The sequence below is a fragment of the Ahaetulla prasina genome, chromosome 7, assembly GCF_028640845.1.
Source record: "Ahaetulla prasina isolate Xishuangbanna chromosome 7, ASM2864084v1, whole genome shotgun sequence".
NCBI lineage: Eukaryota > Metazoa > Chordata > Lepidosauria > Squamata > Colubridae > Ahaetulla > Ahaetulla prasina.
Window position 1 is genome coordinate 78,120,554 of NC_080545.1, and position 18,179 is coordinate 78,138,732.

Consider the following 18,179-nt stretch of genomic DNA (forward strand, 5'->3'; position numbering starts at 1 on the left):
GAAAGAAAGAAAGGAAGAAAGAAAGAAAGGAAAGAAAGAAAGGAAAGAAAGGAAAGAAAGAAAGAAAGAAAGAAAGAAAGAAAATGGTGCAAGGAAGCAAGAAAAAGAAAAAAACAACCCCAAGAAATGATTTCCCACCCTCATTACAAAGATAAGCAATTTCACAATCTCTTCAGTTCCTCTTAATTAACAGCTCTAAACCTCCTCATCCCATAACTCACTTCTTAACTATAGGCAAGCTTTTTCTCCTATCCAGGTGTCAGCAAAATGTCCAAACAGACCCCTAAAATAGTAACATTAATTAACATATATAAAACTCAAAGTTCCACATCTCAATTTTTAGTTTGAGCAAGTCCATTCAGAATGCATAAAGTAGTTCCTATATCCTAGTGTGAATAAAAACAATTAGTATTTAACATGTAAAATCTCTTCTTTAAAGAAAGTGAGCTCACAAATATCCCTTATTTTAAGTGGGAAGACAATTAGATAGAAAGCTAACTTAAATGATACTCCGATTAAAATACATAAAGTAACTATAGAAAAGGGGCTTAAATATCTTAATTGTAAGCAAAGCCAATGCACATTTTCTATTCCAGATGACAGCAAATCCAAAGAGAACCAGTTCAAATAAACTTTCCATATCTCAACTCTCAACTATAAACAAAATCACTGTTAAAAGCCATAAAGTAATCCCAGTATTCTAGTATAAACAAAAGACTGGAATTTAACAAGACAAAGAGGAATAATTTCTCCTTTAAGGAGAACAAGCTCACAAAAGTTCATTATTTTAAGTAAAAATACAGTTTAATGTAAAGTTAGTTTAAATACTCTCAGATTATAGAAAGTATGAAGGTATAACTATAAAGTTATAGAGAGTATAACTATAAAGAAAAAGCCTTAAACATTATGTTAAATTGATTGATTGATTGATTGATTGATTGATTGCCCATCTTACCATAAGGTAACTCTGGGTGTTACCCAGATAGACACACACACACACACTTAAATAAAAAACAAGAATTAAAAATCAAGGACACATGGGCAGGGCAGGGCAGGGCAGGGCAGGGCAGGGTAGGGCAGGGCAGGGCAGGGCAGGGCAGGGCAGGGCAGGGCAGGGCAGGGCAGGGCAGGGCAGGGCAGGGCAGGGTAGGGGTGGAATGGGAGAGGAGGGATCTGTTTTTTACACAATCAGTCACCTTCATTGTACAGTTCCCCCATTGGGGCCCTTATGAAAAGGATAGTAGGGCTGGCACCAATCACACACCAGGGGGCAAGACATTCCAGAGGGCAGGAGCAGCAACAGCAACAGCAACAGCAACAGAGAAGGCCTATAACATGTAACAAATCCAATACTCAAAATTTTCCCACAAAACGATCAACAAATAAACCCAAAATAACAATATATCCCATTTTAGCCATGATCAAATATACCAACTTTGTATTCCTTCTTTTTTTCTTTTGACTTGACCACTTGTTTGAAGGTAGACTCCCCTCCAATGGTGCTGGCGAGTATAATCTCCCTGTGGTTATTAGTCTATTAGATCCTGATAGGACAGCTCCATAACAGCCATGGGCTTGGCCCAGGTGATCTCAGCCTCATGCACATAGGTGATCACATGTTAGGCCTTGTGTTTAGTTTGGGACACTTGTTAAATAATATAGATATCACGGTATTAGCATTCTCCTTTTGTCACAATCAGATCAATTCCTGACTAGTTGATATTGATGCCTCCCTTCCTTTCAGCCAGTCTCTCCCAGATACCTCATGGATCCACTGAACCTCTGATGGGTCATTCAGGAAATTTCTGTCAATCTCTTGGGTGAAACTGTCAAGGATTTGTTTTGCCACTGGCAAATCTGAATGAAATTGCCCCGAAGCAGCAGCTTCTTTCCAATGACTATCTTCTTGGTTGTCCAAGGACCTCCAGGAGATGAGGTGGTAGAAGCAGGAGTATCAGAAGAGGACAATTAACAATGAATTTGACAGAGCAGGGTGCACAACCATATCAGGCATACTTCTTGGTGATGAGAGGTGAAGCGTTACCTCTCTCATTGCATTGGTGACATGTTGTTCAGTCTTATTCTAGATAGTTAATCCCCTTTGGGATAAGAATCAACCAGTAGAATTGCCCTTCTATATTTGCTGGGCATGAAGCAGTAGGTTTGTCTTGGCTACTTAACCCTGTTAAGAGTGGTATGGAAGCATCCATGAGCCATTATACTAGGTTCTTAGAGGTTCAGGTATGTAAAATAAATCAAATGTTTGGGTTTGGGAGTTCTCACAAACACAACTGAATAAGCCCGTTTGCTTTAACCCTATGTAGGATCGATTTGTTAAAGGTTGATTTAACCCTCTGGAGGTTAATTGACTGTATAAAATTGACCTCTTTTTTTAGTGTTCTCAAAGCACATTAATTGCTTTGTTGACCCAGTTAATCAGATTGCGGACACACAGATAGTGATCCTCTGTTGATCATTTAATTTCTTTCTCCAAAGAAGCAGAAGAAAACCATTTAAACTTCATTGCCTGTATAACAGTGAGATGAGGGAAGGGAATAAAAACCATTGCTTGTAAGTTTTCAGCGTCTTCTGCCTGATGAAGGTGATAATAGTTAGGTGAAACCAGGTCTTTAAGTTGGCCTTAATGGTTGCTTTTGCTTGTCAGTTCCTGTGGCTTTGTAAGAGAAATGTCATTTTCTAGTGGTAAATAACCACCCAGAGTTGCTTCCAGGGTGAGATAGGCAGCATATAAATTAAACAGACAATGAATGTATGTATGTATGTATGTATGTATGTATGTATGTATGTATGTATGTATGTATGTTTAGGTGCCTTTAAAGTCAGTATGTGATTATATACATCTGAGGTAGTTTTAATTGTAAGCCCCATGTGAAAATTCAGTTCTTAGAGGCATATTAAATTTTGTCATTTTTGATTGTTGGCTTAGCTCAGCCATTGTGGTTTGTAAACCTCAGGTCATGGTTTCAATATTTTGTGTATCCAGAAACAAGGAGGTTTTTCAATAAATCATGATTAAGGAAATGATAATTTAGCTCCTTTATGGATTGAAATGGATTCAGTAATGTAAATATTGTGGGTTGTGTTTGGATAGGGCATGATATCACAGTTAGTCAAAATGCAAAAATTAATAGCTGGAAGCACAATGGTAAACTATAATCCCAAGTGTAAGGAAGAATCTTTCCTCTTCTTATAATTAGGATGTCTTGGGTTGCCCAACAGTATAAAAGTTTAACTTTCTGGATGATGCAGAAATAGGTTAGTCTAATTAGAGCTTTCAGAGCATAATGTGGAGGATAAGCATTGGATTGAAATGGGAAAAATTAAGTGTTGGGTGGAATTTGGTAGTGTTCATACCACTTCTAGAAGAGATTATATTAGAGAAAGAAAACTTGAAAATTATATTAAAGCAAGAGCTGGCCATAATTTTTATGGCCCTCACTTAAATTTAAAAGCCCTGTACAAAAAATAGTTCAGGAGTCAGAGAGAAATGTCCTCCCTGGCAACCCACTGAATAGGGAGAAGGAAGGAAAGAAGGAAGGAAGGAAGGAAGGAAGGCCTTGCTTATCACAGTATTTCTCCCTCCTTCTGCGTGATTACTTGTATAAAGGGATGCAATACTAGAATTTTTGTCAGTCAGTCTGTCTATCTAGAGCAGGGGTGTCACAGCACTTAGCGAAGGGGGGAAAAGTTGCAACACATAACACCACTGTGACAACACGGGTTTGACACCTGATCTAGAGTGTGACACTTTCTCTGTTCAGGAAGAGGAATAATTTATTTCTTTGGCCACAAAGCCTGGGAATTATGGATGTTAATGCAAAACGTCTGGATGACATCAAGGTCTGAAGTTGCTGAGGGAGCAACTGCTAGGATTGGAGAGTGCGGGAGGAAGGGCCAGAATTTTCTATCTCCATAATAGGAAAAGCAAGAGGAACCACTAATTATCGTCAACTAAATCACATGTTTCACATCAATGCACTAAATGGAACAAATTAATCATTTGGATCACATTGTCCTCTGGAATTTGTGATATGGTTCTTAGCTTTATCTGTGCATACAAAAAAGCTCATTTTAGCAAACAATACTATATGAGTATGCATTATAAAACTAAAATGCATCCAAAATGTTTTAGAAAATGTGTATCATTTAAACTCAAAATGTTGTAATTTAAAAATGGAATAGAGATTATACTACTGACTTAGCAGAGTCTGCAGGAGCTGGGGGGGAGGGCACATAGTCGGCAAGGTGGTGGATGGAGTGTTGCGATCGAAGCCATACCCCTTTTGTACATGTATTGGGCACCATCGCAACCATGTTCAAAAGAGGTGGATCTTACCTCTTAAGTTTCCTCCTGCTGAGTTTGACCTCTTCTCCAGGACCCTGCTGGGGTCCCAAATAAACTTTTGCTAATTTCTTTCACAAGAGAAACAGCCAGGGAGTTGCGGAACAAGTTCAAATCTTGGTATATTGCTGATATTGTCACTGGCAATATGACTAGGCCTTAAGGCAGCGATGGCAAACCTTTTCGACATTGAGTGCCTAAACCGGAACACCTTGCATGCATGTGCATGTGCGCGCGTTGGCCAGCTGGTCTACAGGTTTCCGGCATGTGCATCAGCCAGCTGGTCTTCACGTGTGCCAGAGCACCAGAAACCTGAATACCAGGTGGCCAGCACACACATGCCTTTGGCTGTACTCAGGCCATTTTCAGGCTGTTTTCAGGCCTTTTTTGGCCCGAAAAACAGCTGAAAATGGCCCCAAAAATGACCTGTTTTTTGGCCATTTTCAGGCCGTTTTCTGATATGAAGACCAGCTGGCCAGTGCGCCAGAGACCAGAAGAGCAGCTGGTGATGGTGTGCCTGCCCACAGAGAGGGCTCTGCGTGCCACCTCTGGCACGCGTGCCATAGGTTCGTCATTATAGACTTAAGGTGATTTATATGTACGGTAGGTAAGACGTTGTTGCTGATTTTTTTTTTTTGTCTTGCGGTCTGATTTGCTGAATTTGATTTGAATCCAAAAAATAACAGCTTTAAAATATTTGCCAGTGAGATTTGGGTCTCAGCTATGCATCTTGATGCTGAGTGATTCTAATTGATCCTTAAAAACAAACCTTATAAGCAGATTTGGGCTCCAGCCGGTTCATGCGAACCTGTTGCTAAGATTCTGCACAGTTCGGCGAACCAGCAAATCCCACCACTGGCTGGCCCTGCCCACCCACCCTGCCGTATTTCACCTCGCCCACCTTGCCTGGTGGCTAGAATCACTCCTGCTCCCAGCTACTCTCTGGCTCCTTCACTCGCTTGCTTGCCCAGACCATGCGGCCCAGCTGATCTCCGTGCCTCGCCTGCTTGCCTGCCTTTGCCGCAGCCTAGCAGAGACTCTGTCTCTTTGTTCACTCCGAACCACACCTAGTTATTTGCTTGTCAGCATCACATGACTGGACCTGGTTTTTTTTTTTAAAAAAAAACATTTTTGCAGCAGTCATTAAAAGCAAATACTACAGCTGTAAAGCAAACACCATGGCTGTTAAGTGAACTAATTGTCCCCAATGGGCATTTTTTTTTTTGCTGGAAACTGGAAGTAAATGCCAGAAACTGGCAAAAAAACCCATCACAAATCACAGTCAGATGACCACATGATTCTGCAAACAACCATAAAGATGAGCTGGTTGCCAAGTGCCCAAAATCAATCATGTGACTGGTGGGGGAGGGGAGGACCAGCTATTGTAACTTCAAAACCAGAGGTTTTTTTTGGGGGGGGGGTCTATTGTCACTTTAACTAGTTAGTAAACAACTGGTTATAAGTCAAAGATTACCCTGTAAAAAATTAAAGCAAGAAAAAGGAACCACAGAGGAATTAATTATTGATTATCAATAGATCCATCAAGACACATGAAAAAGAGTATATTGTATCCCAGGTTTTATATACTATATACTGGTATAATTATTTTCACTTATTTTATTTATTTATTTATTTATTTTTGTCACAACAATATATATAAGCATAAGCATGAAAATAACTATATAATATATAAGCATATATATGAGCATAAGTGTGTAATAACTATATTAATTGGATATAATGAAAGGAAACAATAGGACAGGAATGGTAGGCACGTTTGTGCTCTTATGCACATCAATAGTAGACAGTTTTTGGTTAAAACTTTGGGGATTTTGAGAAGAGGCCACAGAGTCAGGTAGTGTGTTCCAAGTATTAATAACTCTGTTACAGAAATCATATTTTCTGCAATCAAGATTGAAGCGGTTAACATTAAGTTTAAATCTATTGTTTGCTCTTGTATCATTGTGATTGAAGCTGAAGTAGTCTTCAACAGGAAGGACATTGCAATAGATGGTTCTATGGGTTAAACACAGGTCCTGTCGAAGGCGGTGGAGTTCTAAGTTTTCTAAACCCAAGATTTCAAGTCTGGTGGCATAAGGTATTTTGTTGTATTCAGAGGAATGGAGAACTCTTCTTGTAAAATATTTCTGGACACGTTCAATTGTATTGGTGTCTGAAATGTGGTATGGGTTCCAGACAGGCAAGCTGTATTCAAGAATTGGTCTAGCAAATGTTTTATAAGCTCTGGTTAGTAGTGTAGAGTTTTTGGAAAAGAAGCTATGCAAAATTAGGTTTACAACTCTTAGAGCCTTTTTTGCTATGTAGTTGCAGTGGGATTTGGCACTTGGATCATTGGATATGAAAACTCCAATGTCTTTAACAGGGTGGGGGTCATCTGTAAGGTAATGTCCATCGAGTTTGTATTTAGTGTTTATATTCTTTTTTCCCATGTGTAAGACATATTTTCACTTATATTGTATTGTAGTGGGGAGTTATGGAATGGAAAGAGAGCAGAGGGAAAAAACCACAGATTTTTATTTTTAAGAGAAAGACTTTTCTTTTGGGCTTTGAGGTTCCCAGAATTTTATGGTTATAAGTTAGTTTGGAGATCACCTAGTTCTCCAACTTTGTGCCCTCCAGATGTGTTGTATTATATAGTAGCTCATGGACATTCCAGGTGGTATGTTGCTCTGAAGCCCTGTGAGCTTTAATGTTAGCACTTCTTGAATACCTTTGGACTGGGAAAAGGCCAAATATAGCACAGTGTAAGACCTACAACATAGGATGAAACAAAACTTTCTTGACAGATGGGCACTCAACCTCCATTTAACTAGTTCTAATGAAGGAGAACTTAACATTTTCTGATTTGTTCCACCATCCTCTGGCTCTTAATACGAGATAAATTCTTCTGACGTATGACAAAAAATCATTTCCTGCAGTTTCTATCTGTTGGCTCATTTTTGTGATCAATATGTGTACACGCATAGTGCAAAAAAACCAACAACAACAGTTGGGCATCTTGGACTGCTGCCTCTTGAATGCTTAAACTTTTAAAGGGTTTCCTCATATTATCTGGTTATGACAGGTGGTAAATCAGATTACCGCTGAGTCTCTTTGATTTTAAACAAAGAGTGACCAGGATCTTGTTAGGTAAGGTAAAGAACTTACCTGAGGATGAGGATAAATTCTTTCTACAATAATACACGAGGCTATTCCTATCTTCTGTCTTTTGCACAGAAGAAATCTGTCATTTGTATTCTTTTCACACTCTTCCCGCATTTTAAGAGATGGTTATCTTTAAGTGTAATTTTGTTGGACGATTAGTCATTAAATGCATAGAGAATAAACACATTAATGAAATACACATCGCCATCTGTTCTAGTCCTATCTATTTATCTCTTGACCCAACCTTCTTCCCAAATTGAGTCCAATATATTCCTCAAAGCAGGGGTCTCCAACCTTGGTCCCTTTAAGGCTTGAGGACTTCAACTCCCAGAGTTCCTCAGCCAGGGAGTTGAAGTCCACAAGTCTTAAAGGGACCAAGGTTGGAGACCCTTGCTTCAAAGCCAAATATGTTTTTTGTCCCCCTAAAACTTGCACATCCTTGGCAGGCAATATGTCAGCATGTTTTAGAGTGGGCTTGGGGGAAAGGAAAAAGATCATATCAGTGTTGCATTTTAAGTACAGTTCTTAGTTGTAAACTTTCATTCTGGATGTGCATTTGGTGCCCAGATGGTAAAGGCACAGAACAGAGCCCACCATGCTGTCAGGGCAGACGGGCGCCTATGTAAATATTGTGCTTTTCCCGCTATAATATTTGCCTTTCTCTAATCCAATTGCTGTCAAAGGCAGAATGGTTAGGAGCATGCAAGGAAAGCAAACAATGAACACCTCTGGTAACTTGGGAAGTTGTGAACCCGCCTATGGAATAGTAACTAGTAATTTAGTTGCAAAATGCTTGACTCATCCTCTGATATTTCTGGTGCATTCATGCCAACTGCTGTTTTAGGACCTAAAAGTTTTCTAAAGCTCATTGGATAAAGAGAAGTGGTGAAAAAATAAAATCATGATGAATCAAATATCATATGCCAGGATCACTTACAGAATCATATTCGGATAATTCAGTTGATGTACCTTGGTACCAGCATACATTCATCAGGTGTCATGGCTAACCTGATTTTAATAGATTCTTTAATTTTAAAAGGAAAGCTGGCATGCTGTCAAACAAAGCACCAGTGTTCAGCATTGATTGCACATCACCACCAAATTACTGAAATTAAGTTTAAGTTTAAGTTATTGTTATATTTGCTGTGGATGTTTTAATTCTGCATTTCTCATTGAACTGTGGATGTTTTAAATTGTTAGTTTGTAAAGCATTGGAATTCTTGCCACATTGAGCTGTATTCAAGAGCAATAAACAAGCAAATAAAAACATTTTGCCAAAAAAAAAATTGCCCTAGATCTCATTTTGTCCCTATGGATATTCCTATCTGGGAAATAAAAATGATGGGTGACCATAATCCAGTGTTTTGTTTGAAAGTGTGCCCAGTTATTAGCTATTGTATCTGTGTTGCAGAATTACAGAGGATCATAAAATAGCGGCAAAGAAATACAGAAATACACTTTGCTGAGTTGCTAGTGGCTATTTGGATTTCTACAGTTCAAATATGGCCAGCCTACCAATTGTACTAGAAAGAAAAATGGGGGAAAAGCGAGTAAATTGTGATAATAAAAAGTATCTTGAAAATGGGGTTGGATTGGGGCTCAGGATAATTTGCTTTCTTGTAAAGGGATGATTCTTAGGCTATGTATATAATATAATATATATAATATAATATTATATATATAATATAATATATATATAATATCTCTTCCTGCCTGGGCAGGGGGTTGGACTAGAAAACCTCCAAGGTCCCTTCCTACTCTGTTATTATTATTATATAATATGTAATATTATATATAAAATAATATAATTATATGTATATATAATATATATGATATGATATATTATATATTAATTATATTTTAATATATTAATAATATATGTATATAATATAATGTAGGACGGAAGCTTCCATGCTGCCATATAATATGTTTCTTAGGCTACAGAGGATCACTAGATGAAAGAACCACTGTTTTCATTACCCCTTAGTTGTCACCCAGTTAAATCATCCATGGTTTGGTAGCTCAGATATGATGGTAATATTTCATGACTTGCAATGCCTGCCATGGCAAAGATTTTGTAAAAACACTACCCTGCCCCGCGTCACAGCTGTGGGAAGGATCTCATTGCCAGTTTCCAAATTCAGATTGTAGCTATTGGCCTTTGAGTTCTCCAGTAATAATTTGCTTCTATTCTACCCTGGTAAGGTTGAAAGTATAATTCTATAGTCAGTGCTGGGTCTTTTAGAGAAATTGCTGGCAATCTATAATATAGTTAAAGAGGAAAAAAAAAAAACCAATGAGATCTGGTAACCAAATCTCAAATCCCAATAGGGAAAGCTAAAAATATGTTTATCCTGGATGGAAGAAGATTAAGGAGAAATAGCAGTTGAATAGATTTCTGCTCCAGAAAAACAAGGACTAAAATTCTGGGAGCGAAAATTGGAAGGAAGCTGTATATAGCTAAAAGGGCAGTTTGGGAATCATTAGCAAAAACGACTGTTTCTCAGTCTCAGTCCTATCTGTGCAACTTGAGGAAATAATGAAAATCTATTTAGGTATGTAATCCGATTAGGTAGCATTTATTTATTAACCATAAGGATGATTTTGATTTGTGTATAAATGGATCTAGGAATTTACTTTTTTTATTTACTTAAGGATTCACTTCATTTGCCTGTGGTTAAAAATTATATTACTAAAGCAAGAAGCTCCTTTTTCATGACATCAAAACGCTTCCACCTAAGCCAGGGGGTGTCCAAACATGGCCTCATGGAGAGTGGTGGACTTCAACTCCCAGGATTCCCCAGCCAGCATGAGCTATAAATATGAGCAAGTTGCTGGCTGGGGAATTCTGGGAGTTGAAGTCCACCACTCTTCAAGGGGCCAAGTTTTGATATCCCTGGCCTAAGCCATGTATCTTATTTTACCTCACAGTAGGGCTGTATCCGTCAAGCTTTATTCTACATTTATCTAACTTGTCCTTTCATTAGCATCAGGACCTTTGTGTGTGTTCTGTGGTTTGGGGAGCACCGCATGTAGTCTATTTAATAGATACATTTGTTAATACTAATGCTGGGCAGAAATTTCTCTGTCAAAGGGGAAATTGGGTAGATGATGTCTCCACATTTCTCCAAGGAAAGGATAAATTCACAGAACTTTGTTAAGGGTGTGATGATGATGATGATGATGATGATGATGATGATGATGATGATATCTATTCCATCATTTCCAACTCTTGGCGATACAATGGGCCAGGTCTCTCCACATCTTCCAATCTTGCACTATTTCTTTGAGTTTTTCTATGTCCTGGTGTAGCTTTGATGGTGTCCAGGTCAAGGGTATATATTCCTTCTTAATGGTGATGGCAGTGTTGCCACTGAATGAGCCCAATGGGAGAAATTCCCTTATGATGTTGACTTGAGGAATGATCTTGTATGGAGGTTCTAGCAGGGCTATAGTATACTTTTCTCTGAAAAGTATCTATCCCAGTATATCCTTCTAACTGGGATACTCATCCTCATCCACTGAACTGCAGCTTTAGGAAGGGACCCAGATAAAGCAGTAAGAAAGGAAGAGAGCACCCATCTCGCCAGCCGAATCAACTGAATCAACTCCGGCAATCAATGGAGTGACAGCTTGGGAATTTAATGAAAATATGAGGCTGTAAAAGACTGTGTAGTGAAATACAGAATATTCAGATACATCTCTTGCCCATTTTGTATCTAAGTAAACTGTTTACAACGTCCGCAATGATGCTTCATACTGATTTAATGTAACACTTCATCTAATAAAACAGAATTATTGTGGCATCAGTCATGTTATGTTTCCCATTTCTTGTCTTTGCAGGAGCCATTGACCAATGTTCATACATCAAGTACCACTACTCCTCAGCAACCATTCCTAAGAATCTAACTTATAACATTACCAAGACCATCCGTCAAGATGAATGGCATGCTTTACGTAAGTTTCTCGCCTCTTTTCTTCTCCTCCCAGTATGGAATGTTGATTTCAAATTGTGCAGGTTGCAAAAATATGGGGAAAAAACTACATTTTCTGTTACTCTGAACAGCTCTGCTGATTTTGTGCCTGTGCTAGAAACATTACAAGTATAATGATATGTCCAGTCCTGTTGAGTTGCAAGTGTCATGATGCATGATGACATGCCTACTTCTGGTTCTATCAAATTTTTAGCATGTTCACTGTTTTGTATTTGTGATGTTATGGTAAATTTTACAAGCAAACTCCTCTCAGTGCGTGAGAGGGAACCTTCAGAGTTAGCTATGCAACCTTCAATTTGCTGACGTTGCCACGGGCAAATGCATTTTTAGCATGGAGACATGATCTTCTAAACAGTCTGATCTGTAGATAGAGCACATGTGACTGGCCCTTTGATGTCTTGTTGCACAGCAGAAACTATAGAGTTGTGTGGATTGAAGAAATAGTTTCATCTTTTCCCCCTTTTTCTTTTTCTTACATACCAGAGAAAGTTTTCAATCAGAATTTATGTTTGGGTATGATTGCTCTTGTCTCGGCAGGTTTAATAATTGACCTCAAGAGTCAGATCATCACCCTGATTTCTCTAGCTTGTCCTCATGAAGTTCTTTCTTCTTTCATCTGAAACCTTGCCCCCCACTCAAGCCAGCTTTTCCTTTCTTTTTGCCGTGGGCAGTGCACAGAAGGCTACCAGGACTCTGGCTGATCTTCACTATAAGCAGTGGACACTGAACAGTCTCTGAAGCAACCATAATTGATAGGAAAACAGTTGCCTTGAGGCAGATGGCTGACACTGGACATGTGGGAAAACTTGGGTGGAGAAAAAAAAGAAAGAAAGAAAGGAAAATGGATATTCAGAGGCAAGATACCCATTGGCTCACGTCTCTACGGTGGCAAAGCTGTAATAATTCTTTCTCATTATTTCTGTGCATAATGGTGGATTTCTTTGGTCTTTAAACAGAAACTTTCAAAAGAGGGTTACTGATATGGTTCCTTAATTTAATTTGAATGATGTCAAGGAACACCAAATGGTTGTTGGATAAGCAGAAAGTCACTGGGAAAGATAAATACACAAAAACTGGAAGAGTGTTTACAACAGCCTTCCCCAAGCTGGATAATCTCCAAGTGTGTAGACTCCAGCTGCCAAAATTTTCAGCTGGCTGGGGGAATCTTGGGAGTTGATTTCCCGATATAAGGAAGCTCCTCAGGCTGAGAGAAAATTGACCTACTGTTGGTTGAGAAAATGAATTTAGCATATATTTTCATGATCTTTTTTTTTAAAGGAAGAGAATAAAATGTAGGGATGGTTTACATAAAACGGTCCGCTTTTCATTGAACATATAAATGGTTTTCATATGAAGCACCTTAATTGAGAAATTGGGTATGGACAAGGGCACCAATGACATTTTGGGGAGTCTGGAAATTCATGCTGAAAGACCCCAAAGGTTACTTTTACAACGAAGCTAATGTTATTCCACTATTGTGCTCCCCATTCTAAGCAGGGTTCCAGCTCACATTTGGGACAATTTGGGATTGCAGGACATTAGTCCAGTGGTGGGCTGCTGCCAGGTTCAGACCGGTTCGGGTGAACTGGTAGTTCTGACAATCAGCTGGCCCTGCCCATCCACCCCCGCCCTATCCTGTCCTATATTTCCTTCTTTCTGGCTCAGCTGATTCGCGTGGCACAGCTGATTTCCGCGCCTCCGCTGTTCTACTTACTGGGGTTGCCTTAGAAGGTAAGCAGCTGAGCTTCAAATTGCTGTGTCTTGAACACTGCACAGAAGGGCATTAGGCGCATGTGCTCACAGAACCAGTTGTTAAACCAGTTGCAGCCCATCACTGCATTAGTCTCCCTGCCCCTCTTTGCCTTGGATTAAGCAGGGGACCAAGTTGTGTAAGACTGGGCTACATGTTTTATAAACTCATCTGTGGTCCCTCTTGTTTCATAAAATAAACCGTGATATCTCCTAAAAGTTAGATTGACTTACCCTTTTTGTAGATTTGCTTCAAGATGGAAATCATTCATCTTGCATCTTCTTTGTATCTTGTTCTTTTCTCCAATAAATAGTTGACAACACACTTGGGTTCTTTTTTTGGTAGAGACTATGGGTGCTAAAGGCAACTATCCCCAAGTGTTTTTGTTATATTAGGGTAGAGTACAGGTAGTTCTCGACTTACAACAGTTCATTTAGTGACCCTTTGAACTTTCTCTCTCACAGGTACTACTATTGAGCAAGGTACCACATATACGATACCTGTGCATTTTGTTTTTTTTGCCTAAATGTAGAACCTTACTTTTTTCACTGTTGAATAACAAAATGAAATTCAACAGTGAAAAAAATAAGGTTCTACATTTAGGCAAAAAACAAACAAAATGCACAGGTATCGTATATGTGGTACCTTGCTCAATAGTAGTACCTGTGAGAGGGATCTTGGAGTCCTAGTGGATAACCATTTAGATATGAGCCAGCAGTGTGCAGCAGCTGCTAAAAAAGCCAACACAGTTCTGGGCTGCATAAACAGAGGGATAGAATCAAGATCACGTGAAGTGTTAGTGCCACTTTATAATGTCTTGGTAAGGCCACACTTGGAATATTGCATCCAGTTTTGGTCGCCACGATGTAAAAAAGATGTTGAGACTCTAGAAAGAGTGCAGAGAAGAGCAACAAAGATGATTAGGGGACTGGAGGCTAAAACATATGAAGAACGGTTGCAGGATGTCTAGTTTAACAAAAAGAAGGACTAGGGGAGACATGATAGCTGTGTTCCAATATCTCAGGGGCTGCCACAAAGAAGAGGGAGTCGGGCTGTTCTCCAAAGCACCTGAGGGTAGAACAAGAAGCAATCGGTGGAAACTGATCAAAGAAAGAAGCAACTTAGAACTAAGGAGAAATTTCCTGACAGTTAGAACAATTAATAAGTGGAAGGACTTGCCTGCAGAAGTTGTGAATTCTCCAACACTGGAAATTTTTAAGAAAATGTTGGATAACCATCTGACAGATGGTGTAGGGTTTCCTGCCTGGGCAGGGGGTTGGACTAGAAGGCCTCCAAGGTCCCTTCCAACTCTGTTGTTATATGTTATATGTTACAACGGTACTGAAAAAAGTGACTTATGACCATTTTTTCCCACATTTAATGACCGTTCCACCATCCCCATGGTCACGTGATTTACATTCAGCAGTTGGATGACTGGTTCATATTTATGACGGTTGAAATGTCCTGAGGTCATGTGATCCCCTTTTGCAACCTTCTGACCAGCAAAGCCAATGGGGAAGCCAGATTCACTTAACAACCGTGTTACTAACTTAACAACTGCAGGGATTCACTTAACAAATGTGGCAAGAAAAGTTGTAAAATGGGGCAAAGCTCACCTAATAATTTTTTCACTTAGCAACGTAAATTATGGGCTTAATTGTGGTTGTAAATCAAGGATTTCCTATATTTCTTTTCATCCTTGGAGAGAGAGAGATGGATCATGAATAGGGATGATTCTTTTCATTTAAATTACATTTTAGAGAAGTTTGTAAACATCATAATAGCTGAATTCTCATGACCCAGTGATACTGGTCTATGATGAATATGGCAGCCATTTTTTAACCCTTCCAATCTCTGCAAAGGGGGCTGGAAGGCCGTCTCTCTCCTCACTCTTGGCCTTTCTCCCTCTGTGGGGTTCTCAGAATCCAGTTCCTTTTGCCTCCCCCCACCCCCATGTGGCTGCAGGGTGAAAATTAATCTAGCTGATAATCCTAGAGCAGGGGTGTCAAACTCAAGGCCCGAGGGCCAGATCCGGCCCATGGGGTGTTAAATCTGGCCTGCAGGGCTGCCCTGGGAATAATGAAGGATCGGCCTGCGGTGCCTCTGCCAGCAAAAACAGAGCTCGTGAGGGTCGCGCACAGCCTTCCTGAGCTTCGTTTTTGCTGGCAGAGGGTTGCAGGAGGCCATCCCAGTCAAAGACGGTGCTCGGCAGCCCGTTTTCACTGCCAGAGCGCTTGGGCCACCACAGGTACCCCCCAACAAAAGTGATGTCATGCTGGCAATTCTCACCCTGGCCCCCTGAGGTCAAACACAAACCTGATCGGTCCTCAGTGAAATTGAGTTTGACACCCCTGTCCTAGAGGTATCCTGCTTTCATTGGGATTATTTAGGACTATTTCTCATTTGTGGGAATGAAGATGATCTTCAAACTCCCAAATAAACCCTTGGTTTACACAATATGCAGGAGTTAATAACCCGAAGGGAGTTAGTTTAATCCCACACCACACATAACTGCTGGGAACTAAATATGTATCTCACAGAATAGAGGTTGTTTGTGTGATTGGGGAAATTGGAGCACACTTACCCCTCTCTGTGACCTAGTGAAGCGTATGGAAACAGGACCAATTTATCCTTTTTTTTAAAAAAAGGTGTTCTTTCCTAGTCGTGTTCTTGAATCATCATAAGAAGGTTCACCCTCTTTCCTTCATTTGTTAAAATGAACAAAGGAAGGAGCTGTATGGGGTCTAGACAGATGAGTACTCCCTGCCAGATACTTGTTTGACCTCCATGTGAAGTTGAACTCATGGAGCTTCAAGTCTAGGGGTCGGCAACCTTAAACACACAAAGAGCCATAAAAGTCCTAACCAGAAGCCCTCGTTCAATTCTGGAGCCCACCGGAAGTCCACTTTTCCCATCATAGTCTCCTCCTAGTGCGGCATCCTTTTTTCTTTACTTGTCCTAACTGAAAGCCCTATCAATTGTGGAGCTGACCAGCAACAGGGAGCCTCAGCAGAGGGTTGAAAGAGCCACATGCGGCTCCAGAGCTGCAGGTTGCTGACCCCTGTTCTAGTCCATCCCTTTTCGAAGGGCAGGAAGCCTCATACCATCCCATGTATGCATAAGGGCTTCCCATGGAATGGAGATTTCTGTGAATATATCAATACAGACATATATTAATACCGACACAGATGAAAATAATCTTATCCTCTTTACCCTAGAGGTACATATCAATGTACCTCTAGGGTAAAGAGGATAAGATTATTTTCATCCGTGTCGGTTTACTACATGCTCATTTATAATTTACTTCCATTCCTTTTCCACATGAATCTATAGCTTCCTTATTTTAATACACATTAAATTAAAAAATAATTCACACTTTACCCTAGATAATGCATTTCAGTGCATTTTATCCAAAGAAACAAACATCCTTGTGTGCAACTTTATGCAAACATCGTATATAACTTGAGCCAAGATCTGAGTCACAACATTTAGAGAGATGTTAAAATGAAAGGTTAATTATATTCCTTCTCATGAATTAGTCTAGGAAGTGCAAATTAAACTGGTTTGCTTGAAAAATGCTTGCTGGTTGAAATTCTCGAGTGTCCCTAGTCTAGGGCCATCCCACATTCTACATTTATCTTGAAGCACATGGGTGTATCCCTACCATACATGAAAATGCGGTCTTAAAATGTTGTATTAATCCCTGGCACTGTTGGTATTGTAAATATACTTTACGTGTTATTATCAGAGGTGGGTTTCAGCAGGTTCTGACCAGTTCTAGAGAACCAGTAGTGGAAATTTTGAGTAGTTTAGAAAACCGGTAGTAAAAATTCTGACTGGCCCCGCCCCCATCTATTCTCTGCCTCCCAAATCCCAGCTGATTGGGAGGAAGTGGGGATTTTGCAGTAACCTTCCCCTGGAGTGGGGTGGGATGGGAATGGCCAAGCCACACCCACAGAACCGGTAGTAAAAAAAATTCAAACCCACCACTGGTTATTATGAATATAAAGAAGTTAATGAATCAGTTATCTGTGTGTGCTTCTGGATTTGATTTTTGCAAGAAACTCTGACAGAGTGGGACAAGTTAAAAACATGGTACCTCTCCAGGACTGCAGCCTTAATAATATAAACCCAAATAATCCATAGGCAACCTGGAGAAATCATACTAAAGCTACAGCAATAGTAATAGCACTTAGACTTATATTATTATTATTATTTATTATTATTATTTATTAAATTTTTATACCGCCCTTCTCCCGAAGGACTCAGGGCGGTGTACAGCCAAAGATAAAACACAATACATATACAATTAAAACCAACAATTAAAACCTAGCAAATTTCAAAAGGCTGATAATTAAAAGTTTAAATTTAAAATTATAAAAAATTTAAAAAACCCAATAAAAAACCCAATTTAAGATTACAACTATAAAAACCATTATGCCAGTCCCGCTTGAATAAATATATACCGCTTCACAGTGCTTTACAGCCCTCTCTCAGCAATTTACAGAGTCAGCCTATTGCCCCCCAACAATCTGGGTCCTCATTTTACCTACCTCAGAAGGATGGAAGGCTGAGTCAACCTTGAGCCTGGTGAGAATCAAACTGCCAAATTGCAGTCAGCTGGCAGTCAGCAGTACTGATTTCTTTTTTAATTAAAAAGTTTTACAAAAATTTTTAACAAATACATGCCCTCCTCCTCCCTCCCCCCTTTCCCCGACCCCCCTTTCACCCCCCCCCGACCCCCCTGGACTTCCCAGAGCAAAATACAGGATATAACATCTAACAATCATAAGCTAAATTACGCTAATTATTCATAAACTCCGATCCCTCCCATAGAACCATAACTCCCTTTTCCCATGCACAAAAGAAAAATATATACAGATACAATTATTACTTTCTATTCATT

General features: G+C 39.6%; 1 protein-coding gene across 1 annotated transcript in view; it reads left to right on the forward strand.

The window, feature by feature from the left end:
- Window positions 1-18,179, forward strand: part of TMEM178B (transmembrane protein 178B) — a 400,546-nt gene that overhangs the window by 81,426 nt on the left and 300,941 nt on the right. Inside the window, exon 2 of the mRNA XM_058191239.1 lies at window positions 11,372-11,485. Coding sequence (XP_058047222.1) covers window positions 11,372-11,485 — 114 coding nt within the window. The remainder of the gene's footprint in view (window positions 1-11,371; window positions 11,486-18,179) is intronic.